This window comes from Mycteria americana, chromosome 3 (genome assembly GCF_035582795.1).
Source record: "Mycteria americana isolate JAX WOST 10 ecotype Jacksonville Zoo and Gardens chromosome 3, USCA_MyAme_1.0, whole genome shotgun sequence".
In the NCBI taxonomy this organism is placed as follows: domain Eukaryota; kingdom Metazoa; phylum Chordata; class Aves; order Ciconiiformes; family Ciconiidae; genus Mycteria; species Mycteria americana.
Window position 1 is genome coordinate 126,668,208 of NC_134367.1, and position 25,722 is coordinate 126,693,929.

Genomic DNA, 25,722 nt, shown 5'->3' on the forward strand with positions numbered 1-25,722 from the left:
GCTGATGGATGTGAAAAGAGGGAGGGAAAAAAGCCCTAATGGGGTCTCCTAGAGAAACAGAGAGCACAGAGGAAAAATAGGCTCCTCTTCCCTGTTTCCAGCCACAAAGTCCTTCTCTTCCCCCATTTTTCACAGACAATGTCCCAACTCTTCCATATCTCTAATTATACTCAACTGAACCAGCAGAAATGGCTCACACTGACACCAAAGACTTGCAGCTCATCAGGAGGAAACCGGCCAGGTGGGACCAGCCTCCTATTGACTGGGATGTCTCCAGTTTGGTGCAATTCCCATCCCCATCCTGCCACCGCGTCCTGCCCCACCGCTGCTCACCCACACAGCCACGCCATCCCAGGGGCTTGCTGCTGCAGCCGCCTTGCCAAGACGTGCTATTCAGAAGACGAATGACTATGGAGGGGCTCCTTTGGCATCCACAGTTCAGCTCTTTGCTTCCCCCCTTTTTTTTTTTTTTTTTTTTGGGATGTCAAAATACAGGAGCAGATGCTCCAGGCTGACGGGAGCTGGCTGGGAGAGCCTTTCTGGCTGGAGGGCAGACAAGAACGAGGCAGGACAAAGCCGGTAACTGTGGCCCCTCTCTATTAAGGATGAACCTTTCATCCTTTTATTCACCCTCCTGCTACCTATGGCTTTTTCTGGCTGCCTCTAAAAGAACCTTTTTTTCTTTTTTTTTTTTTTTTTTTAATAATAATCAGCTCATTGTAGGCAGTGGCACTCGGTCAGCCTAAAGCCCGCCCAGAACACTTTCACGGGAGTTTTAAAAGAAAAGGGCAAAGCCACAAGCATCATTAGCACCATAATTTTGCTTCTTGCATCCAAATGAAGAAACAAGAAGGCAAGCATAATGTAGAAATGAGACAGGACTAAAGGCAGGCTCTTGCTGCATCCACCTTTGTTTTCATCTTCGACAAAAAACCTCATAAATTTTGGAGGATGCTGCAGCATTCAAAAGAAATTACTGTTTTTCTTGGCCTATTACCCTGTTTTAAGCTGAAGGTGGACAGTCTGTATGAGTCCCTGTTTGGATCAAACCAGTTCAAGAAGAGCAAAGTATTTTCCACACCCTAAACTAACACGAGGTCTGGACTAACTCTTGCTGTGGTAACAGCGGAGCCAAGGGAAGTCAAAGGTTTCAGTGGGAACTGGACAGGAGCAGAGTGAAACGCGCCACTGCCCACAAAATACATAAGAAAGAAACAGCCAAGGGGTTAGAAGAACATTAGAAATAGCCGACAAATCACAGAATACTGAGCCACCACCCTGTCTTCACCAAACCATCTGCACCAAAATGCTGCTAGAATAAATCCGACATTTCTCATCCATTCAGGCTATGTATTTTTGCACCGATTCCATTAGATATCATGGAGTCAGTAGAAAGCATTACATCATTTCAAAATAAGAAGGCAAATCATGTATTATATATGTACATGTTTTAATTAATTTTAAAAATGGTCTACATTTAAGGATAGATTTCAAGGGTTTCCTTCTATTTTTTTCTGTTACATTAGATTATACCTGAATAATCTGCATAGTAACGTTAACATTTCTGTTTTCTTCTTTTTTGTGTGTGTGTTTCGTTGTGGAAATACCAGTTGCAGGTAGCAATGTAACATCTCAACGACAATCACAATACGTGCAGGATGTCCAGCCAGAAGCATTTCTCAGTTGACTTGCAGTAGCATGGCACTTTATAATTTGTGTATCAATACTCTTTTTCTATTATTTTTTTAAGTTTAGTTCAGATGGGGCTCAAGAAGCAAAACCAAACTTTCTTCACTCAGCCTCAAGCGTGGGCTCAGCCCCTCAGCTGGCTGCGATCTGCTGCGCTGGAGTTACTCCAGTTTATACCAGCTTGAGGTTCTGGCCTTAATTTTTTTTTTTCCAAAACACACCTGTATTGCCTTCATGCTTTCCTTAACATGAGTGCAAATTTCAGGAATGTGATTTGAGTCCCTTCATTAGAGGACCTTAATGAAGTCTGTGCAATGGCTCTGTCCCCCAGCCCTGCTCCCTGCGCAGACGTGAACGGAGAGGGCTGAATGCTGCCAAGAGCAGCACACTGGGGAGGTAAGAGTCCCTTAGAGGGGGGAAAAAAAGGAATTAAAAAAAAAAAAAAGCAGCTAATTTTTCCCTCAGTGTTAAACTTTGACACGTAAAGCATTTCTGTTTCCAGATGATTGGCCCAGTTGCTTAAGAAGGTATTCATATCACCTACTGCCACAGACAGACTGCTAAAATCAGATGCTCTGAGTCTTCTTACAGAGACAGCTATGTCTCTGCGCTGACTATATTAAAGCCTAACCTTAATGTGTGTGCCTCCATGAAATACCCGTGATTAGGTGTTGTGAATACCGTCTCTCACCCCCCCATAACCTTTCCTCACCCTTAAAAAAAAAGTGCTTTTGCTTTTTCTACCTGATAAATATTTAGGCTGCTCGATCCTGTCCTCTATCCCATGTGTTTGTACTGAGATCTGTCCCGAGGAATTTGCACTTGGTTGGCTGTCAGCTTGTGGTGGATATGGTAAACGCAGAGGGTTATCACGATAACCAGCCCCAGTATCAGGCCCAAAATCAGAGGCAGGGTTTCTTCTAACTGCTCCCTCTGGTCCACCGGGCACTTGTGTTCTGCAGGGAAAGAAAGAAAAGGAAAGAGAAATTAATGAGACATTGCAAATCCGAACTCCTGCGGCAGTAGCGAACCGACCACGGCCACGGCTCCTCGCCGGGGGTCCCTGTGCAGCAGAAATAGCTGCAGCAGGAAGGAGAGACAAAAATTGTCATCGGAGTCCCAGGGAGCAAATCAATTGCTTTGGAGGAAAGTGAAATCACAGTCACAACACAGGGTTTGGAGGGAGAGGTAACATCTATCAAACCAACCAGCGCGGTGGGAGAAAACGCTTTCATGCCCGTAAGATCCTCTTCAGGCCTCTGCCACAGCAGTACAGCAATGGCCCTGCTGGGAACAGGACAGCAAAGGTACAGGTTTCCTGACCGTGGCTGAACATCTGCTTTGTTTATTTAGTTATAGAGTCTATAAATACTGTATCACGAGACCTCACCGTCAGTAAGTCTTTAATCCTGCATCAGACTTACCATGCTCATTGTTAAAGAGATTTTTCCCCTCTCTCTGCAAGTTGACAGAGATCTAACAGCATCTCTCCCCCCTCCCTGTGAGCTCCCCATGGGAGCTGGCACTGGCAGAGCACATGTGTGTTTGAGGTCAAACAACATTCTGGCACCCCGTACTATTTTTTGTCAAATATGGCAAAGGGTGAGCAGAAGCAACACGAGCCTCCCCAGTGTTTTTCTCTCTGGCCTACAAGTCCCTGTCATAGTCTAATAAACCACTAGAAAATAATAACAACCACAGAATGGGAAAACACTTTTCTATTTAGCTTGCAAAGGCACAGCCACCAAGGTTAGGAAGCACGTTGTGCTGGTAATCCCGGTTCAGCTCCCTTACACTTCCAGAGTCTACTGCAGGCCTGAATGACAGGATCGCGGTTTGCTTTTTTCCCCGCGGGACTCTTGCTGATCCATGCCGATGGACAGGCAGAGATGGGGCTGCCACATCAAAAAGAAGAAAAATGTCAACTCTGGGGGGAAAAAAAATGTTATGGGGTACAGGAGGGACAGTGCTCTGGCCTCTGGATCACCTTCTTCACAGTACTAGAATTGTGCTGAAAACAATGAAAACAGCAATTACTTTAAAAAAAAAAAAAGTTTTTTTTTTAAAAAAAAAAGGCTGCATGTTAGATGAGCCGATACAAAGGGCACCACTAATTCCTCCCATCACTACAGACTGTCCAGATGGGTTCCCCAGGCAGCTGATTGCAAGACGCAGAGATCTGCGATAACCACGAATGGCAAATGCTCCGCAAATCTAACGGCATGTGGCAAAGAGCAGGAAAAACCTAGAAACCGCCCAGTCCCAGGCAGGAGGTGACAGCAGGGATGTATACCCAGGGGTGCCGGCACCTCCGGGAGCTCCGTCACCTCCCGGCACGGAGCCGTCCCTCCCAGCACCAGGCTCACAGCGATGCCATCAGGAAACGTTTCGAGCTGTAAATGAAGTGAAACAAAAAAGCAAAAGTGAAATGTAGTCTAACAAAAAAAATGTCCTTTTTGGTTCCAGTTGCTCACTGTTTCACCAGAGGAGTGATTAATCACCAGGACTGTGTTACAGGCGATTCAGCAATTGCTGCAATGCAGGGGTTTTGTTTGTTTGTATTAAGGAGAAAGGGAAAAAAAATCCTGATTATTATTTAGCTCCCAAAATTGGGTTTCTAGAGCTTTACAAAATTCTTCCCCGTTTAGGACGCTAAGGCCTGACCAGACTTGCAGCGCTAAGGCAGAGACACAGCGGCAAGCTGGCATCCCCGGACCCGACTGCGGGAAAAGCCACGCTTTTCCATGGGGCAGTGCCGTGGGGCCAGGGGTGCTCCGAGCCCCCGACCCCACTGCTCACACGCCAGTCCAAAGCAGCACCCCTCCTGTGGGAAGGATCCGTGCTAGAGGAGCCCACCACACGGCCGCAGCCAGCCCCACGGGCCGGGGTGTGCTGGCGTGCCAATTAGCAGCGTTTTAGTCCAGCCGCTGCAATCTCCTCCTGCGGGCACTAATTTTTGTTTTGAAAGTGGTTTAGCTTAAACCCTACAGAAAATTGAAACAAGCCTGCTGCAAACCCAACTGAGGACATTCACCTGTGGTCAAACACGGCAGGTTTGCCCGTTTCCTTAAACAAGAACGATGCTGCGTTTGCAGGAGAATGGGGAGAACGCGGGGGTCTGCAGCCAGTGAAGAAGGCAAAGCTAAAAGCACCACTGCTGCGATGCAGAGGACTAACCCAACTCTAACGCACGTGCTTGCAATATTTGAATTCCCAGCTTTTGCCACAGCAAACTGGCTGCAGAGCACAAAATGTGCCAGAGGACATGGCCAAAGCTCCGGTGTCCACAGAAAGCCACGGCTGTATTTAAGTGTCTGAGTCTCAACTCAAAAAGGTGTCAATGCTTGCAAGCAGCCAAGGAAGATAGTTCTTTACCCTGAGACTTTTTAAAGAGGATTAAAAGAAAAAAAAGCCCCCGGGGAGGGAAGGGGAGGGGGGGAAATCAAAGCAAAGCTTGCAGTCTCCAGCAGCACACCCACAAACCATGCTGCCCTCCCCAGCTGCACTTCCCCAGGCAGAAAACGCTCTGCCCTGGCAGCGAAGGCAGCCTTGCAGAGCAGCCACCTCCTGCCTTACCAACACCTTCTCCTTGCCAGGCCCATCCATTTTCTCCTTTTGGAGCAGATCGCCGAAGTCTGTGCTCTTCAAAGAGCATAAGAGGAATGGGAACGGGGCTGTGGGGGACCCAGTACGGCAGCACAGCCAAGTGCAAAGCACAAACACGTGTGCAGAGGTTCTAAGGCTCTCCGCCTGCTGACTGCTAGGAGGATAAATTTTGTATTTTAACATTCATACAGTGTTAAAACACATCACTTTACAACAAAAATATTTTCACATTTGTAACGGTGTACTTCAACATTTATACTGCGTTTTTCACCCCAAGAGTTCAAAGCATTGCATAGGCACTGAGGTCTACGCCACCACGGGGAGGTAGGTAACAGGTATCGTTCCTGGTCTATCAGCAAAGGAAAATGCAAAGGGGAGAAGGGTTTGCATGAAGTCCACGGCAGACACAAATTCAGGCACTCGACCCCATCAAGCACAGTGCGGGCAGGTGGGCTGGTTGATGCACGACAAATGAAACACCATCGCATTGGTAATTGCTACATATTTTGAATCAATGCCTTCTGCAAGAAAACAGCCCTTTCCATCAAATTTTCCTGCGTATTTTGTTTCAGGTCACAGGAATCTCAGCATTTGCCCAAATCGCTGGGTTTTACCCTCAGTCCAGGAAAGCAAAAAGGTCCCTGGCAAATTTTAACTATGTGAAAAGTTCAGGTGATGCTGGGAGTTTTGCTGCATCCCGAACCCGGTGGGGTCACCCCTCTGCCAGAGAGGTGCCACCCCGCAGCCCCAGTCCCGGCCCTGTCGAACAAAGACTGCGGGTGGATACAAAGGAGGCATTTAGGTACGTTCCTCATTGTTCTTTTGTGCTGTGCTTCCTCCGACACCGCGCAGCACCCAGGCTCACGTACCTCCACGGTTTCTATGGTGAGTGCTTGTCCAATTTCAGTATTAGGCTACGAAACCACCCAACAGGCCCATTTTCTTGTTTCAGCATCCTTCTGCAGAACAAATAGCAGCAAGGCAAAAAAAATCAGCGGTTTCCCGCAGTCATGACTGCAAGCCTGAGGACTGGTGCAGGGGCTGTTCAAAGGGATGCAAAACCAGCCCAGTTGTGTCTGGCATGATAGGATGGATTTTTGAGATTTTGAGATGGGCGTTTGTAAGTGATTAGCTTAAAAAAAGGAAAAAAAAACCAACAGACTGGGTGCTTTTCTAAATGCAGCCGCATACCTTGCAAAGAGGAGCTACTTGGTGCCAAGGACCCTTGAGAAAATGTGGCCCTCGTTTGGGGTGGCTCAGAGGGAGATGAGACCTCCCAGGATTCCTGGTCCCTAATTCTCAGCCTCTGTATCCCTTTGTATTAGTATTTTGCATTATTTTGATTAAAATCAAAAGACAGACAATTTCTGTGGGGTTCCTTCACCAATTTAAATGTTCTCCTTGCACCCTCTTGATCCAGCTCTCTTTTTACTGATCTTTTAAGCTGAAAAATGTACACACATTTTCCCTATTAAAAAAATAAAATTTCCCAAGCTCTGAATGAAACAAAATGTTCTGCTGCTTCTGTATTGAAAAAGGTAAATACATATATTTATGTATATTTATATATATGTATATATTTGTGAGGGTTGGAAGCAGTGTCTTAAAAAAAAAAAAAGAAAGAAAAAGGATATTCTAACAATGAGTTTAAGCATTCAAAAAAATAAAAGCAATCCAATCACTCCCTACAAGCTTTCTGATCTATCCCAGACAGGACAGCGTCAGGACTAACGACAAAACCTTTCCCCCCATTTCTTTGTGGTAGAAGGGCCCTGACCCTCCTGCGTCTCGGTGATTCTTCTGCTCTAGCAGGTCTCTTTCTCTGTTCTAAAATATTTTAAAATGTTCCGTAGCTTGTTCATAATTAATAGGAATTTTACCTAATGGGAAATTAATGAACCAAAAAGGAGAAGGCTAATTACTGTAATTTAAGATTGGCAGTGATTCTCAGACCCCACAAAGGCTCATGTTTTGCCGTGCATGTGCCGAGGACAGGCTGGTCCACAGGGCTGGTGGGGACGTGCTGCTGGGAGAAGCAGCAGAGCCCCGTGTGAAGCTTCACTGATACATGACCTCTCGGGTATTTCTGACCATCCTCTCCAGGTACTCTTTGCTATTTAATTTCCAGCAGAATTAAATAAAAAGAACTGTCATTGAATAATGACAGCAACAACAAAAAACCAGAAAGCTTGACAAAGAAAGAAACGGTGCTTGCCTCAGAAGGAGGAATTCCCTACACGTTTAAAGATTGCTAAACCAACTGGGGTCTCCTTGTGTCCTGGATTTAAAAAAAAAACCAACAAACTACAACCACAAAGAAAAAAACCAACAAATTTACCACCTAATACAAAAGAGCATATCATGAAAAAGGCAGGTAGTCCCCTTTAGCAATGAACTCCGAGCTTGGTTGTTTCAACCATGAGCTCTCTGACTTTACAAGTTTGGTACCACAGAGACACAACAGCTAAAATTGAGTCCAGACTTGTGTATTTTAAATATGCTTTTCTCAGCCTCTCAGGTCTGCCCAGCCAAACCCTGAGTGTAGGAAGCCTGGATCCACATATGAGGGAGAGGATTAAAATGTGCCAACAAAAACAATAGGAAACTAGGAAATTCTACCTTTTTCTCCCTGTAGCCTACGCAAAACATAGTACTACTTCGATAGGGGAAAAAAAAAAAAAAAAAATTATTTGTACCCACAGAAGAAACCTACTCCATACTACACTGGCCTTGCCATGAGTAATTCAGCCACGCAGAGCTCTGCCAGAGCCAGTGTACATAATAGCATGTATTTACTACATCAGTTAGAGGAATGTGAGTCATGAGCGTAACTGCTCGGCTCTGTAGTCAGTGCCATTTTTGTGTTCTAAAATATTTCCCACACGCAAAATAATAAAGCCCCACATTTTTAATGCTAGGCTTGAAAATAACACCACCATTTTCTAGCTCGTTATTAAAAGATTTGGCTATTTTATTTGCATCTTGTTACAATAATGGAGTTAACTGATTTGCTAAGATGGCACAATAAAAAGGGCACTAGTCTTGAAGCCCTAATTCAGGTGAGCACGTTTACACTCCCTCATTCGATCTGACGGAAAAGGCAGGGGGAAGTCGCGGAGGAGGAGCACCATGGGTTCCTCAGGATAAAGGCAGGCAAAATCTGCAGGAATTCTGCCCCATGGCAGTATTGCTGCTGACTTCAGTGCAACCCTTTGATACAAACAGCACGCATTAACTCACGTTTTCTTTTATCCACAATTAACATTAAAGAAACCTAAGAAGAGGAACAGCGTTCCCCATGTTTGGCACATTGAGGTGCCTCACTGAAGTCCCTGTTACGCTTCCGTCACCCTTGCAATGAGCATTAATCAAACTGAAGCCAGCAATGGGCATTGCAAATATTTCCTCCCACCGCAGCCCCAAGCTTTCCTCGGTGTGCTGTGGCCCTAAAAAGCCCCTGGAGCCGTACCGAAGCACCTTCCCTGCTGCAGAGGAGACACCTAAGCCTTGCAGGGCTCCCCAGGGACCAGGCAGTTCTGGGGCTTGCTGGCAACCCAGCCAGATGAGTCCTTACAGAACTCCTATTGCCAACGTACACACAACGACAGCCCATGTTTTGACCAAACAGCAGCTGGGATGAATTTGTAAAGGAATTTGGGAGACCACGGAGGCAGGGAATGGGTTGGAGGGACTGCAGGGAGCACTGACAACCTGCTGGAGGGAGGGGGAAGTGCTCTGGTAAAGGTGGGACCAGTTCCTTCAATACACTTTGACACCCCCAAAGGCCGTGGCAGCATCAGCATCGCGGGGATGCAGGACATGCCTTCACCCTGCACTTTACCTTCGCTGAAGACAAAATCTGCGGTGATGTCGAAGGGCTGGACGCGCACTTCCGACAGCAAGAGCTGCACAGACTTCTGGTGGTCGCTGGAGATGAGGGAGATGGTCTGCTGCGCCTGGCATTCGTAGGACTTCCCAGCCGGGGTGACCAGGGCAGAGAGCCGGTGCGAGCTGGCCGTGTGCTTCCCGGCTGGCCAAGGGGCAGAAAGAGCAGAGGTCAGGTCCCATCTCTGGGGGACCGATGTGACTTTATTAACAAAGCTAATGAATTGAACACAAGGGTATGCAGGCGCTGTGCAACGCAGCGGCCGCACGCTCCACTGCTCTTAAAGCAGCGTTTTCTCCTGGGGTGGGACTACGCTTTCGGCATGACACCCCACATAGCCAGGGCATTTCCCGCACTGGGGTTGCCTGCCCACAAGCAGGAACGGATGGCTGCAGTGTGCGGTCCCACGGGCATGAAGGGGAGAGCTGGCTCTGCCGCTGCAGCTATGCTCACGTCACAGGACTTGAAGTCCATAAAGTCGGAGGAATGGTTTCTATTGATGTATATGCAGGTTTCAGCCTCGGACTGTGCTTGTACTCCCTACGTTCGGGAAACAGCAATTCCTGTGGCTCCACTTGGGCTCTGAATTCAGGTGGGAAGGAGCAATGCAGTTTGGGGACCTCACTACAAAGCAAAACAGGCCCTAACACCTTTCCTGAAAATACAACGTGACCATCTCACCCAAGTATAGACTACGAGAAAATATTTTCCCATCACATCAAGCTTGTTTTATAAATGAAGGCCGAATGCGCTCAGCAAGGTGGAATGAGGAATGCCTTCCACTCCCGCTCTTCTGCAGCCTTTTGTTCCCCTCCAGCAGCACAGAAAGGCAATCAGTGTTTCACATTTGCAGAGGGTGATGAGGCATGGCCACCACCGTGTTTTGGGGACACAAAGAGCAGAAACACCAGTGGGAAAAATAGCTCCACGTCCAGGGTGTCTTATGCCACAAACTCTTAACGCACCATTCACTGGAGTTTGAAAATCTTGAGGAAGAACAACTTGCAAATGATAGTATTTCAATTTTCAATACAAGACAACTCATTTCTGAGCAGAAACGAAATAAAACCAAAACAAAAGACAAAAGAAAGGAAACCCAGCGAGAAAAGAGGAGGCTGGTGGCTGTGGAGGCGTGTAGGGATGTTGATGTCGATCTCATCGTTATCTTGGGAAACCGCTGCTTTCCCACCTATTCAACCATCATCACAACCGAGGAGATAATTAACCTTAAAAAACATCTCCTGTGGGAAAGCAGACAGATTTTTCCAGACCAGGCGGACCCCTGCCCCGCTGCCCACCCTCTCGGGCCCCTGGCTCCCGCCGGGAGGGCCCGGGGCAGCGCAGCAAACGGCCGGAGGTTGGGGTCTCCCTCCCACAGCAACTGCGGTGATTAAAAACGAGAAGCAAGAATAAAAAGGGGGGAAAAAAAATAATACGCGGTTTAAACCGGCACCCGGTCCCGGCTTTGTCGGGTGGGTTTGGGTTTTTTTCTTTCCCCGTTAAACTGCATTTAGCCCGCGGGGTGTGTGTCTCCCCCCCTCCCCGGCTCCCCGCTCGCCAGACCCCAGGGATGAAGGCTTTAAACCCCGTCCCCCCGGGGCGCTCACGGCTGACGGCGTCCTTGAAGTAGGTGCGCTCGGCGGTGTCGTAGGTGAACTGGATGCGGCTGAGCCTCCAGAAAGCCTCCTGCCCCCGGGACGAGTTGTGCCCCTCCTGCCGAGACAGGGCCGGTCAGGACCCCGGCAATACCGCCGTGCACCCCCCAGCTGCCGGGCGTGCGGGGGGAGCCCCGTACCTTCAGGAAGAAGAGTTTGAGGGTGTACGCTTGCTCCAGCCAGGAGATCTCCAGCTCCGACTCGTTGGTGCCGCACTTGCCCTTCATCTCGGCGCCCCGCGACAGCGGGATATCGGCTTGCTCCGTGATCAGCTGGAAACGGGGAGCGGGGCTCAGGGGGGCGGCCCCGGGGCCCCCCTAAACGCCCACAGGCCCCCCACAGCCGCGGCTGAATATCCTCGGGGGGGATCAAGCACTTTCCAAAACTACCGGCGGATTCCCCCCCCCCCGGTCCCGCGGTGACAACGTGCGGCGGCTCCGCGGCTGCAGCGCTGCATCCCGAGCCCCGGCCGCAGCTCCCCCGCCCCCGGACCCCACTCACGTCCACGTAGTTGCTGGCCCACACGTCGTAGGGGACGATGAACTTGGCGGCGAATTCCGCCATGAGACACGTCGTCCGGTTTTCCCGCACCACGAAAATGTCCTTTTCGGGGTTAGGGGAGAGCCCGGAGAGATTTTCAACTTCTTGCTCGGCAGCCAGGCGAGCCGCGGCGTCTGCGGGCAGAGAGGAGCTGAGCGGCGGCAGCGCCCGGGGCCTTTTGCCCCAAGCCTTTGCCGGCTCGCCCTAACATCCCCCCCTCGTCCCCCCGAACCCGCTAGAGTAAGCTCCCCTGTCGCGACGGGGCGTCCCTGTCGCGATAGAGCGGGCAGAGGAGATGGGGCAGCCGGTGGCGGTGAAGCAGGACCGGTGCTCTAGCAGCGCCGGGTCTGTCTCAACGCCAGCGGCTTGCCTCATCGCGACAGGGCTCCGTGTCGCGACTCGTCGCCGCGGTACTCACGCAAGAGGAAAAGCAGCCCCGGGAGGCGCCCCCCGGCCATCCTCCCTGCTCGGCCTCGGCGTGCCCGCGGCTGCTGCTGCTCCGAAAGGGTCCGCTCCGGAGGAAAGAAAGAAAAAAAAAAAAAAGAAGAAATATTAAAAAAAAAAAGGAGAAAAAAAATCCTGAAACACCTCCTGCCTCAGGAGCTGCACAGGCTGCACAAGCACTCTGCTGCGGAGTGGCGGGGAGGAGGGATGGGGAAGAGTGCGTGGGTGTGCGGGGAGGAGGAGGAGGAGGAGGAGGGGAGATGCCGGCGGAGCTGGTGGAGGCGCCCACGCCGAGGGACGGGGCGTACGCGGAGGCAGGGCGGGGAGGAGGGATTCCCCCCCTCCGCCGGCGTGGGGGCCCCGCCGACCCCCGCGGAGGGGCTCTCGGGGATCCCCGCGGGGATCCCGGCGGAGAGCGGGGACCTCGGAGGAGAGAGCCGGGGGACTCGGCGCCAGCCGGGCCGCCCCAAGGTGCCGCTGGAGCGGGGCTGAACCGCGGCGAGCGGCCCCAGCTCCGGGCAGGGCAGGGGCTGGGAGCGGGACCGCACCGCGGGGTGAGCCCTACACCGGCCCGGGGCACACGGGCTTCGCCGGGACACGGCACGGCACGGGGCCGCGTCCCCCTTCCCCCGGGGTCCCGCCACCCGCCCTTCCCTGCCGGTGCCGCGCCGGCGGCTGCTCCCGCGGGCGAGCTGCTGTCCCCGGGCAGCGCCAGCGCCGCCGGAGAGGCAAGCGAACCGCTAAACCGGGCCAGCGGCGGGATGGAGGAGGGGTTATCTAGTCCAGCGCCAGCTGCTCGCGGAGCATCAGTAATTTCGGTGCAGGCCAGCAGCTGCTTTGTGTTTTAATTTAGAAAGAAACGTGCAGCTATTTTTGCGTGGCAAGGTCAGAAGCAAACCCGGCACCCTTTCGTAAACGGCCGTCACCGCACCCGAGTTTTTAAGATGTCGTGACATAAACCACGCCATAACAGAAAACATACCAGCACGAGGCAAGAGGAGCGGTCCGGACAGCACCGGGAAGGCGCGTTAACAGACCGCAGGCCCTGCCTGTGCAGAGCCTTCTTCGCGGGGGATTGCGGGGAGCTGTGCCGGGCGCTGAGGAGAGTTCGGCCCTGCCAGGCTGGAGGGGACGGGGCGCGCCGGCATGGCGGCCCGGCGCTGAGGAGGGAAGGGGCTGGCGGGTGGGGTGAATAAAAGCAGCGTGCACCCCATCCCTGCCGGCTTCTGGGGAGGAGAGGAGAGGGCAGGGCAGAGGCCGGCCAGCCAGCCAGCCAGCCAGCCAGCAGCCTTGCCCGCCTCGGGGCGCGCAGTGCCTGGGCAATCCCCTTCATTCCCTACAGAACCGCCGCCTGCGTTTCCTCCCTCTCAAGCCGGGGGGGGGTGCCAGGGCCCCCCGGCTGGTCGGCAGAGGGGGCCCCGGGGAGGAGCAGGCGTGTTCCCAGCCCGCAGCGCCCGGCTGAGCTGCCGCTTCCCCCTGGGGCGTGCGAGGCGGAGGCCGGCGGCACTTCCAGCGGCAGACGGGCCCGGCCGCCGCCCGCTGCCGGGGCAGCGCTGGCCGCGCTGGCCCCGCCGCCCCCCGCCTCGCCCCCCGCGGCTCTGCAGCCTGGCCTTTCCCTTTCGCCGGGCGATGCGACGTTAAAATATTTTTTCCGCCTCTCCTGGGGAGCCGTTACGGTCCTTGAATGCGCTGCCCCGGGACGAAGAGCGCATCCGAGTATTGACAGTTCACAGAAACGCCGGTCCCAGGAGCAGCGGGGAACAGGAGCCTATCCAAGGATATTTTTTTTTTTTTTTTTCGTAAAAAGCCGAAAGGACAGCAGCTCCTCGGAGCATGTGGCGTTGTGTGGATTCACTAGCAATTCGCGTTTCTAGTTCAGGAGAAGGAGTCTGGAAGAAATGGTCCAGGGTTTTGCGAAGCAAGGTATTAAAAGGTGAGTTTTGCTTGTGGGCAGCTGCCTTTTCTCTGCCAGGGCACACCTGCAGAGAGGGGGTTTCTTGCTGGGAAATAGCTCTTTAAAAATAAAAGCAGATACTGGAGGATCATACTGATTTTTGTAACTATTCTGTTGAAATTCCCTTTCTGCTTGCTGTACATATTAAATATTATATTCTGGCTATTTCCTCTCTCTCCTGTTTCATGATAAAGAGTCATTCCTGCCCCCCAAAACAGAGCCAGACCTCTATCAGTCGTGGTACAGGATTAATCTATGGATAACAGTTTCAGGGGCCTATATAAAGGAAAAAAAAAAGTCTTCTATATGATGCTCTTTCACTGCAATAGACTGTATTTCTACAGTGATTTTAATGCCTGGCTGCCTCAGGTTTTTTCACTGATGGCCTCAGTATTTAACTAGCCTCTATTTCCTCCTCTAGCCCCCTATTTAATTTCCAATTTTTTGAGGTTTCTAGGTGGCTTCTAAACCTCCAAATAAATATATGATCCTGAGCAGCTGCCCCTGCATCCAGCCCGTGCAGGAGGGTACCACAGGGAGCAGATGGAAGAGAGCAGCTGTGTTAGAGATGTGGGCAAGCCTGACCCACGGCCCCGAGCCCCACAGCACAGAACCATGCTCTCCCAGCACCCGCCACCGGCACAGCGCAACAAAAAAGCCTTCAGCTTCAGTGACAATCCTCACTCCTAGCCTGCAGAGCCATGTTTATTCTGCTCTCCATGGCAAAAAAGGGAAAGGCCTAAGATTTCCTAACCCAAAACATTGACAAAGCAGAAAAGGTCTCACCTGAGGAAGCCAGTGCAGCATTAGCTGTGAAATGCTGTGACCAGGGCCAATTTCTGGTCACAGATCGGATCACCTGGAGCCAGCCCTGCAACCTGCCCTTACACCCAGCTGTGGAGACTGCCTGTGTATCTGAAGGCTGAATCCCCCTTGCCACCCCCCAGCTACCAGACCGAGAGAACTCTTACCAGCCTCCTTACAGGGACCACGCAGCACGGCGACAGCGGGGCTGCAGCGCTGGGACCACTGCTGGTGCATCCCTAGGAGCGGGGTTTTCTGGCCAAGCAGCTCTGGGATGTGTCTGCCACTGTTTCACAGGCAGCCCGTGGGCAACAGCATGTGGAGCATGCAAGGAAATCAGCCCCCGAGGGGTATTTTGGGTCTCTGGCAATGCAGTTTGACTGCACTCAAGTGGGGCAGGGGTTAAACAGCCCCCCCACTTGGAAACAGCCAAGTTAATGACCAACCCCCAAATTACTGGAAGAGAAAGAATAGCGGACTGTCTGTGAGGCCAGGGTGTCATGACCCTTCCCATCACAGCTGCACCGAATTTATCTGAAGAGATTCAGAAAGGGAGAATCTGCCACTTCCCTCGATGAAATTTCACTGAAGTGGAATCCATCACCCCGGCAGAGAATGACATTTTAAACTGCTTTAACTCAGTATCAATGTTCAAATTGATTAGCCTATTTCATCTCAATGGAAATTCTCACCTCATTACATTAGCGGCCAAACTTCAAATAATTTTTGAATCAAATACTACTTAAACAGTATTTCAAAATACTTAGCTGACAAAACTAATCACTTAATTTCAAATTACTGTCTGCGTTTTATGCTAAATTGTCAATGGATGAAATACATAGCAGTTCTGGGAGCTGAGCCTGGAAGCTGAGGCTACCCAGCTCCACGGTTTCACAGAAGCACATTTTCTCTCTGACTTGATAAATGTCTCGCTCCTGGCTGAGCAGCAAGCACAGACTCAAAAGGAGGCCGTGGACAGTATTTTCTAGCCTTCCAAAACCAGCGTATTCCCTGATGCATAGGATACTTGCCAGGGAATTAAGACAGGCAGGTTTGATTTTCCTCAGAGAGGGATATGAGCTGAACCCAAGTCCTCCATTTCCAGTTACTTCTTTGACAGGTAGGGCAGTGGTTTCCAGCCAGGTTGTAAGTGAGCCCAAGAAAACTAGTAATGTTCAGTGCTTCACCATCCGGTTCCCTCCGTATCTGGTCTGTCATTTGCTTCTCTTAACTGGCTGGAAACCACTGCGGTAGGCAACAATATAAAATTCCAGCTTGCAGCGCTGTCTCCACCAGCTCCGTTTTAGAAGGCAGTTTTAATTAAAAAACCCCCAAAACTATATTAAAAAATCACTGCCTTTTTTGAGATGCCAGCATGTCCGAGACTGCCCTGCTCCCAGCTTCCTCCCTCCAGCACTCAAGAAGAGGACCAGCCAAGCTCAGAGAGCAGGGAGAGCTGCTCCCAGTAGTGCAGGCACACACAACTTGTCTTATAACATTACAGATCATAAGGAGATGGAGGTACCTCTGTAGGTTAAGCGGCATCAGAATGGGAATTCTGAATAGGCATCGCCAGTTTGTTTAAATCCTGCCTTGAACACCTGAAGACTTCACTGACCTCTGTCTTAGTTGCATTCTCAAGGTAGTGCTGCTATACTGTACTTGGGCGGCTGCATCTCAAGGTAGCGCCGCCACACTGTACTCGGGTAGTTCTGTAGTGCTGCGAGGACCAATGCTGCACAATTCTTCTATCACTTAAAAGAAATAAGACTCTTTTGAATAAATAAGCTGTGATAGAAATATATTTACACTATGCACATTTTTACAGGAAATACAACTTACTAAAAATTTGTAAGTAATAATACCACCCCCCCCTACAATTCACTACAGTCAAAACTAAAGGTTTTGAGTTTTCAAGGTTTTTATTAGAGAAGTTGAAAGTTTCATCTCAGGACTGACAATAACATAATTATCTCTGTTCATTTATTTTGTTTATAGGAATATGTAGAATTTGTTTGTACAAGCATATACAACAAAGTAATTGGTGCTTAGTACATTGAAATCAGGAATCTGATTTGTTCTAAACTACCAGTTTTCCATGCAGTCATCTTTGAATTGGCAGCATGGACAAATTCCAAGCGGAATGCTTACATGCATTGGTTTGCAATATAACTACAGCAAGCGCTGGAAACATGCAAATTAACACATTAGCAAATTCGTTTTATATCTAATGGACATAAAAAGGTTATTCCTGATATGAAATTCTGAAAATCTGCATAAATACTTCTGTGTAAAATTAAATTAGTTATGTACTTTTCTTTTACTACAAGTATCAAGAATGCCCACGTAATTAATATACACACATATATATAGAGACCTTGTTATGCTAAAAGTCTTTGTAATTAATCAAACAATATTTTGTGCCATACATTTATTCAGTATTTACCAGCTAGTAGAATGACTGTGGTCATATAGTAGGCATTACAGTCTTAGTAGCATTTGTATCACATGCAAACATACTCTTAGCATTTCTGTTTACTAATTTTATCACGTGGCAACATGTATGTGATTTTCTACACTGTTGTGATCCTGAAGTGTATAAATACTTTTTACATTTTCACAGTTACAAACTTTTTGCCAAAAGCCATTTAAACAATCTTTAAGTTACTATGTACTGTAATATCTGGGATCTGCCACAGCAGGATCAAAATGCAATTTCTATACAAGCAATGTAGGATGTAAACTTTTCTTAAAGTGCCTAAAATGTAATTCCTTAGAGCACTGATCAGTTTTGGCACAAATACACTGTATTTCCCTCATGCTAACCGTTGCAGTAACTTTTACAGGATATCTGTCGGCTTCTTTCAGACATGATAGAGTTGATATGGCACTTGTGAATGACATCATTTGACTGCAGAAATATCCTGTCAAGTTACTGTTACAGTTGATGAATTTGGCCAATGACTTTGTACATATTGTACTTTTGAATATACGCAGTTAACTTTCAACTGCCTGCTGTCTGCTGCCTGAAAAATACTTTGAAATATAATTTAAAATTGCCCAAACTCGGCTCCTTACTATACTGATTATTACGGTGACTTAGCAGAAGATCCAGTTCAGTGGGCTCGATGACACCAGGTGCTGAGCATCTGACGAGTTGCTGCTTGTCGGGATCTGGCAGCATGGGGTTTCTACACAATATATCACACATGAGAACACAAATGGTAAATAACATGACTTGACTACAGTTTTGTTGCCATTTGAGATGATGTTAAAAATATCTGTTGTGTTTCAAGGCTCTGATTGTGTAATTCTGATGCAGGCAAGCTGCCTGTTGAGATACAGAAAGGAACACAGGACTGGGTTTAAAAACTGTCTTCATCTTCCGGTTAGTGTTTTTCTGAACAAAGGAAATTCTTATCATGGAAATCCAACAAAGGAAATGCAGTGCCCAGTGTTAAAAAAGAAATAATGCAAACCTTAAGACTTGACGGTCCATAGCTACACTTTATATATTTAAAAAAAAAACACCACCACCACCCCCCCCCAAAAAAAAAAAGAAAATAAAAAAGCCCACTTTTCAACCTCAGCAACGTTATTTGGAATTTTGCTCTCATTTTAAGGATGCTGTGTTCTCCAACTTCAATTTGCTTGTTGAGGCTTTAGACCACTGTTGCTGGCCTGCGATCCATCTCTGCTTCCAGCTTCACCATCTGCTGCATCTCCTTTGCCTGCAATCCAAAATAACCGCATGAAGCATTGCATTAGACCTTTTGTTCAAAACAAAGCACATGTTTTATATCAGTGTCTGAGTGAAATACAGGCAAAACACACTGAAGATACATGTAATAACATTGTGTTTACCCCCCCAGTGTCATTCTGTTTTCAAAATCAGACGTAATTCTTATGTTTAGAAATTCTTGGAAAATATTTTTGATCCTATTCCAAGACTCATGGGTTGACTTTCTGAAGAAGTATGGTAAAATGCGAAGCTCCAATTTGGGGGAAGAAAACTAGGCAGATGCCGATTCGACTCCTTCTCTTGATAGGAAATGTCTTTGGGAATGTATGCTTCACTGCTGTTGTGTGAGTTCGTGATGTGTTACTTCCCGAAATGTTTAGAGAGTTCACCTATGATCTGGCCTTGTTTCTTTTGTACAGACAATGAATGACAAAAATCCATCAGTGTAACATCTTCCTTGCAGTAGGCAAGATTTTTAAAATAATAATTTAAAAAAAAAAAATCTCCATCTGGCCTGGAGATCCTTATGATTACAGACGTGGTGTTTTCCACCTCAGGATTAGAGTACTGCTATACGCTCCATGGGATTACACACACTGAATCCACCTGAACTGTATCCAAAGGCATTGTGCAGAATACAGCAATGAATGTATGCCAAATCTCGCTATAAACTCTGCGTGCCTTGGGCTTTGCAAGGAGAGTTAAAGCACTGTATGTAAGTGGTAACTGGCCTGGGAACCCCCTGCTTAGAGAGAGCTTTTTAAATTCCCTTCCTCTCCCTCTCTTTCCCTCTCTCTCTCTCACAGACGCACACACATGCACACTTACTCCTCCTGTGGCTCAGTTACAGATTAGAAGTTGTGCTTTGGTTTGAAACTCTGCAGTTTAAAGGAACTGGGAGTCACCATCTCTCCATTGTCTCTGAGGACTCTCAATCTGGGAAGTTATTTAAATCCATATCCCAAAGGACTCTGAATAAGTTGACCCAGAAGGCAAGCTAACCCACCTATCTTTACAACCAAGCTCCCGAGGATTAGGACAAGTTTAGGAAGAGGCAAACCAAGCTAATACTTTCTTTGGTGTAACTGCTTTGCGTCCATCATGCAGGGAAGAATGGTTACTGGACTTGATTTACGTGAACTATGTTCCTCAAAAAGTTGTAAGTGTTGCTTAGACAGGGAACTTTGCTATACAAGCTCCTACTTAAGGAGTCACCTATTCTAGATGTACAAACACATATTTGCGTATGCGAAAATGGGCAGATGTAGATCTAAAGTAATGAGATGCACAGCTATTCATTTTGCAAGGTAAATGTAGGTTTGTGCAGATGTGATATACATGCCTTCTTGAAAAATCTAGCCCTGTACTTTCATGATCATCATCATCTTGGGGAAAAAAGTAATTATGATAATAGCAAAGCAACTGTCATAAATATGATTAAAAATTAATCAACGCTCTCCATTTAAATGAGTTAAAAGCTTGAAAGTAATGAAGAAATAATTTTAACATGAAAATATGGAAACATAATAAATAAATCAATATGTACAACCTCTTCTGAAATGTTGGCTGGATTTTGCCTGTGTGTGAAATGAAATTCCAGATAAAACAAAACCCTGTGTTTGTTTCTTAGTGACTCACACACTTCACGTTTTAAGCTTGTGACTTAACTACTGGCACATAGTGTCCTATAAATATTCTGCATGCCAATATATGGGGTACGGAATTATTTTAGAGATAACTTGGTTTCAAAGAACACATTAGCAGAGGACTAGGATGCACGGTTTTGCCAGTCTGAGGTTGGTTCAGACAGTGCATTCTGATGTGAACACACAAGCACGATACTTGAAGATGAGCCTTCTGGAAGGCAGTGTTGAAGCTACAGTGATTTCATGAAGTGAGTGGCAGCTAATGGACTCTGCTTTCACGATGCTTGCTCTCTAGTGAGATCTAAGACAGGCTAAGAACCATATACAGTAAAAGAATTTTTTTTTCCCTAGCCTAATGAATGTTTTTTGTCCTCATTATATGTCTATAAATAAATGTTGTTAAAGAGGGTGCTGTCAGACTCAGTGGTGCAAGACACAAGTATGTTATCAATTCAAGAAAATAATTCAGATCAGGCAATACTGTACAACTGGATGTTCAAGCCTAATACAACTATTTCCCTTGGTAAAACAAGGGTTAACAGAGATTTCTTGTGAGTAACGATTATTTAGGAAGCCACAGCAGCACAGCCACATGGTAAATATAATTGCCATACCTTGTAATGTGTTGGATTTTGAAGTGAATTTTAAAGCGCTGGAAGCCTCTCTCTTCTTTAGACACTAAAAAGCTATTTCTAGCCATCTGTTCTATATTTTGCTATTCTTATGTGGAATTACTTATTTTATTACCATATTGATATATGTGGATACTCTTTGTCAGCATTAGCAGTTAATCATATGTATGTTAACACTAAAATAGTTTTCTTAGATCAATAGACACTTCTCTCAGACACAGTTTAGAACTCTAAGCGTATCTTTCAGTACCGACAGGTAATGTACAATACAAGTTAATCTCTAAGTATTTCCTCTGCACATCGCTGCTCATATGCATCTGAATTTGGGATGCTAAAGCACAAAATACTGTTAATATTGTGTCAGGCTCAAATATCTGTGTGCAAACAAGATTAGCATTGTGTTCACTATGTCAATGGTACTTCCCAATGGTTGCATTTACAAGGAGGGCTCCATAATGGTAATGATTTAATTTAGAAGGAAAGCACACTGAAATAATAGTTTGCTTATTATACGTCCATCCTACCTTGTGTTTGAGACACTGCATGACAGGATTTCAAAAGCTGTTTGTACAAAAATAATAATGTCAAAATTGAGTAATACAACAAGAAGCAAATTAAATGAATGAAAACTGAAGTGAAATTGAAAAATTAATGCAAGAAAAACATACATAAAACAAAACAAATTTAAATTCATAACAGTTTGTATTGAAGGCTGTTTCCACCCATAATTCTACTTTTCTACATTGTATATTTGTATGAAAAATTTCTTCTCTTGTTTGATCAGGAAAAAAAAAAATCATGCTTTGAAATTCTCATTAAACAAATACCACCTTTATCTTGATCCAGCTAGCTCTCCTACATCAATACGTATTACAACGAAACCAGACCCAGCTGGGGGTTTGCACTGGTGCACTTTTGGGGCTAAAAGGAAGGGGTCAAAACAGCAGGTATGAAAATATATGCTCTGATGGATCGAATTAGAGTGAGTTAAAAAGCTGTTAAGGACTACCCTGGTGACGGAGGCCACCACGTGCCCACACAAACGTGATAACCAGCATGTAAATGATCTTACTCCATTTAATCATTGATGATTTAAGCTGGCTTCAGCTCTGCACTGAAATGGCGTATGAGCAAGCTCATGTAGGCTGTTACCATCTCTCAGCAGCGGAAGCTGTAACCCCAGGTGAGGGAAGTATCGAATTGCCGAAAGAGGTGACTCCTTTAATGACTCACACTTATTTCCCAGCAACCTCCCTCCCTTACACATAACGTGTTTATCGCATTGTGGTTAAAAGCACAACTATAATAATTCTCTCTTGTCCTTAAGTTTTTAAAAAATGGATCCAAATCCCTCTGAAGCCAATGGAAAGAAACCACTGATAACACCTATCTCTGGATCAAGCCCATCATTTTTTGTCAAGTAGCACAGTTTACAGGGAGTTCTCTGTCATGCTCTCCGCAGTGGCTCTACAGATCCGCTGTAGCCCAGTTGCACCCCGGGTGCCTGCCTCCCCTGCCTTTTGATTATGTGCAGGTATTGCTCAGGAGCAGACTGACTGACAGATCCATTCACGTTGGATGTTAGAGACAGCGGCTACAGAAACCCTGAGAGGGAACAGACTAGGAAGTTTGGGTTGTTGTCCAGAAGGGTGGTGGAGCGATCAGAAGACAGAGCCATAGTGGGGCTCGCTGGTAGCCGCTGCCTGCGATCCTACATGCTGTCACCCCCCTAGAAGTTAACCAGGCTGCAGCTTTTGGGGTTGTAGGACTCTCTCCTGACAGTGGAAATACTTGATTTGCACATACTCTTCTCTTCCCTCCTGCTCTGCAAGATGGCTTTAATTCATACTATAATGTCTGCCAGAGAGTTCAAGTTCTGAACGTTTAATAAACAAAGAAGTAAGTACATAACCCTTGAAAGTAATGGGTATTAAATGCACTCCTTCTCTCTCACCTCACTGAACTGCTGGGTATATTCCCCTTGCAGTTTACATTTTTGTAAGTGCAGTACTGCAAGTCCATGCAGTTATTACAGCTCTGCTGGCTCAACCTTTCAGCAAGGGAACTGCTTAGAACATAGCATTGCTTCTACCAGAAATAAGATTAGAATTTTCCTTGCCAAGTAGTTTTTCAATTAAAAAAAAAAAAGTCTTATAAACTAGCAGAAAATAATAAGGTATTTTAATTAGGAAAGTACAGATAAAACTCCCCATGCTACTATACATTTCTAGAATTCAGTCCAAACCAACTGTCTCTCAGAGTTCAGAGATGCTCTGTGCACGTTTCACCTCTATTTTCCAATCAGCACTAGAAATGCAAGTTCCAAAATGAAGGAAACAGATTTGCTTGAGGTACTTTTTGGGAGTAATTAAAATGGATATGCCGGGCCTTTTATGACTGTCATATCTAGCTAATGAGTATCAACGTGGCTGAGCAGCTGAAAGGACAGACTCTGGCTAAGCAGTCTAGCTTTCACATGCTTATCTGAAACAAATCTGGTTCTGTATCATTATTTAAGTCACCTCACCTCTTCATTTTAACTCCCCAAGTAGGTGAGTGACCATGAACAAGGTCATTTTCCCAAGTTCGGTAATGACTTACATTCAGAAGCATTCTACTCAGCCTGATTCTGGTTACTGTTTTCACTAGCTTGCTTTTCTTTTAAGCCTTTAAAATAAGATACCTGCTCATTCTGCTTCTCCAAGACTTCTAAATGCTCAAGCTGAACTTTTTTCAACTGATCCATTTCCTTTGACTGCTTCATTGCCAGCTGTAAGCAAGACAACATAATGGGGGGAAATGTAACACATTATTAACAAGCAAAATAAAAACTTACTTGAAACATACACATATATACACTGGCTTGCCCCATTTGGATGGCACAAAACATCACAGGAGGCCTATTATATCACCCAAGCTTAAGAAGAGCTATTAAATATAATAATATATGTATGTTATATATATTACATGTATAATATATATATATATTACATAAAAGTAGCAAATACACAACGAGTAGTAATTTTGTTAATTTAAAATAGCTTCCTCTTATATAGATGTTAGATCTTTTACACTACAAGTCTGTGGAACAAAGCAAGGACAAACATCTGTTTACTAGAGCTGGATTCTCAACACAGAGAAATGAAAATGAATATCCAGAAATAGTGGCCAGTGACTTTGTCAAGGTTATAGTTACCCTTTTTCTCTCTTCCAGGAACTTTTTTGTGTTGCTGCTGTTCAGTTCTCTGACTCGCCTAAAAAAATGCAAACATTGTCCATGAAGACTCATTGGAAAAAAGAAACCCAATAGAGAGAATCACAAACTCATAAGGTATATTTTGGTTTCTCACTATGTGTACCATGTGGGACTAATGGCAAATTGTACACTCCTCTACACTATGCACCTTTACACTTAAAGGTTTCCAAGTACATTGACAGTATGATTGAAGACTTGAAAAAAAAGACCACGACTGTTGTGAATGAAGTTTGCTTTTTCTCTTACTCAAGAGTGGTGGACAGAACTTAAAAAAAAGTTTAATTCATTTGTGCATCCCTTACTGCACTCTGCTCTCAATTTATTTTGGCATATAAAAAGTGCTACATCTCTTAACAGTGGTAATGCAAAAATCACCTGATGATCATAAGTTACAGCTTACCAATGCTGTAAGGTTCTTAAAGCTGTTATTTAAGCAAAAAGGTAAGTATACAATTAATATTTACATAAAATACCTAACTGCAAAGGGTCTCTTCCTAAGATTTCCATCATGAAATATACCAAAAATAGTTCAAAGAGCTGAATCAGACTAATAGCAAAGCCTGAAAACCAGAACTGCATTCAGACTGCTTTCAAATCTGGGAACAGATTTATCTCAGAGTCATTAACGGAGGTCTTGCATTAACTAAGCATACAGTTACCAAGGGCTTCGGCAACTTGTCTTCTTGATGAGCCAGGAGTCTGTAACACTCAAGGGACTTAGTTCAGAGGGAACAAGTTCAAGCCTTTTGACCAAAAATAGCCCAGTGCCCAGAAGGGAATGTAAGAAAGGAAAGAATGAGCCAGATGGCAAGCCCAAAGTGAAGGGGAAACCCTGAAGGCTTATGAGACGTCATCATGTAGACTCTGCTTTTATCTATTTATTTGGAAACTTTTAGGATAAATAGAAGAAACTTAAAATAGCTATAATGCAGATCAATCCTCCAAAAAGTCTCAGTAGCTGGTACTGGCAAGTGTCTCTCTAGTCTCTCAAGTCAATTAAGGCTGTCATCCCCAAACGTGCTGTGAATAACCCACTTTTGGCAGTGCAGCAGTGCCCTTGGTTTGCTGAGCCTGGATGCTGGCCAGGTCTCCAATGTCAGCACGTAACGAGGGAGAGAGCTACAGTTCAGTTCAGGAGTGGAGAAGCAACACGTGTGCTGTTGTGGAGTGCATCTCCTGCTTCTTCACTCCTATGTTCCATCACCCTCTTCGTTGATTATCATCACTTTGAGCACTCCCTCCTTCTGTTCCACCTCTCCTCCGTGTTATCAGTAGATAAGGCAGAAAGCCTTTCACTGGCAACACCTCCCGTGTTTTTAGCGATGCTGCCTCTCCAGTTATTCTGACTCCAGCTAGAACCAAACCTCAGACTCCTTTTTCAGTACAGCCCTCATTTTGTTTAAAAAGCAACAGCAAAAAAGTATAACGCACTTTAAGTACGATCATTAAAACTCTTACAGATGTGTTTCAATTTAATAGTGTGATTAGACCTACAGCAGTCAGTCATAGCTGATGAGTATAAAGTTAAGAACCTTTTTATTTCCCTGATCAGGGCATTACATTTAGTAAAAGGATAAATACAAGAAAAGCAACATTTTTCCTAAAATGGTCAGCTAAAAATCTATTCAGCACAATCATTAGACATTTTTTCCACACATAAAAGCATAGTTTTAATAGAATTAATCCATGAGTTCACCTGTCAGCCTTTGACAGCATTCTTCCCTTCTCAAGAAGGGAAATCAGATACTTACCTTTCTCTTTCAGCTTTATTTTTGATAGACTTGTCTTGGCTTATGGCTTTGCTGTTCTCCATAGATATTTTAGCCTGGTTGGCACGCATTTCCTTGCTTTCCCTAGGCAAAACCAAA

The 25,722-nt window shown here is 46.2% G+C and overlaps 2 protein-coding genes across 4 annotated transcripts in view; both read right to left on the reverse strand.

The window, feature by feature from the left end:
* Positions 1-1,453: 1,453 nt before the first annotated feature.
* LAMP5 (lysosomal associated membrane protein family member 5) lies at positions 1,454-11,981 on the reverse strand. The gene is made up of 6 exons (XM_075497486.1): positions 11,795-11,981; positions 11,338-11,510; positions 10,977-11,108; positions 10,789-10,894; positions 9,137-9,325; positions 1,454-2,645 (listed from the first exon to the last, which is right to left on the reverse strand). The coding sequence occupies exons 1-6, from the start codon at positions 11,832-11,834 to the stop codon at positions 2,467-2,469; spliced, it is 819 nt and encodes a 272-aa protein (XP_075353601.1). The 5' UTR covers positions 11,835-11,981; the 3' UTR covers positions 1,454-2,466.
* Positions 11,982-18,142: 6,161 nt separating this feature from the next.
* PLCB4 (phospholipase C beta 4) overlaps positions 18,143-25,722 on the reverse strand; it is a 217,360-nt gene continuing 209,780 nt past the window's right edge. For all 3 annotated transcript variants that reach the window (XM_075496915.1, XM_075496916.1, XM_075496914.1), the window contains 5 exons: positions 25,606-25,707; positions 23,795-23,852; positions 23,282-23,368; positions 21,123-21,159; positions 18,143-18,309 (listed from right to left, as the gene is read on the reverse strand). In XM_075496915.1, coding sequence (XP_075353030.1) covers positions 18,221-18,309; positions 21,123-21,159; positions 23,282-23,368; positions 23,795-23,852; positions 25,606-25,707 — 373 coding nt within the window. In that variant the 3' untranslated portion in view covers positions 18,143-18,220. The remainder of the gene's footprint in view (positions 18,310-21,122; positions 21,160-23,281; positions 23,369-23,794; positions 23,853-25,605; positions 25,708-25,722) is intronic.

Bases quoted from the DNA above. Each gene is read 5' to 3' on its own strand.
- LAMP5 (XM_075497486.1), bottom strand. From the start codon at position 11,834: ATGGCCGGGGGGCGCCTCCCGGGGCTGCTTTTCCTCTTGC. The intron at 11,511-11,794 runs GTGAGTACCGCG...CTCTGCCCGCAG, and splicing joins GGGGCTGCTTTTCCTCTTGC to ACGCCGCGGCTCGCCTGGCT. The intron at 9,326-10,788 runs GTGAGCGCCCCG...CCCCTTGGCCAG, and splicing joins CTTCAAGGACGCCGTCAGCC to CCGGGAAGCACACGGCCAGC.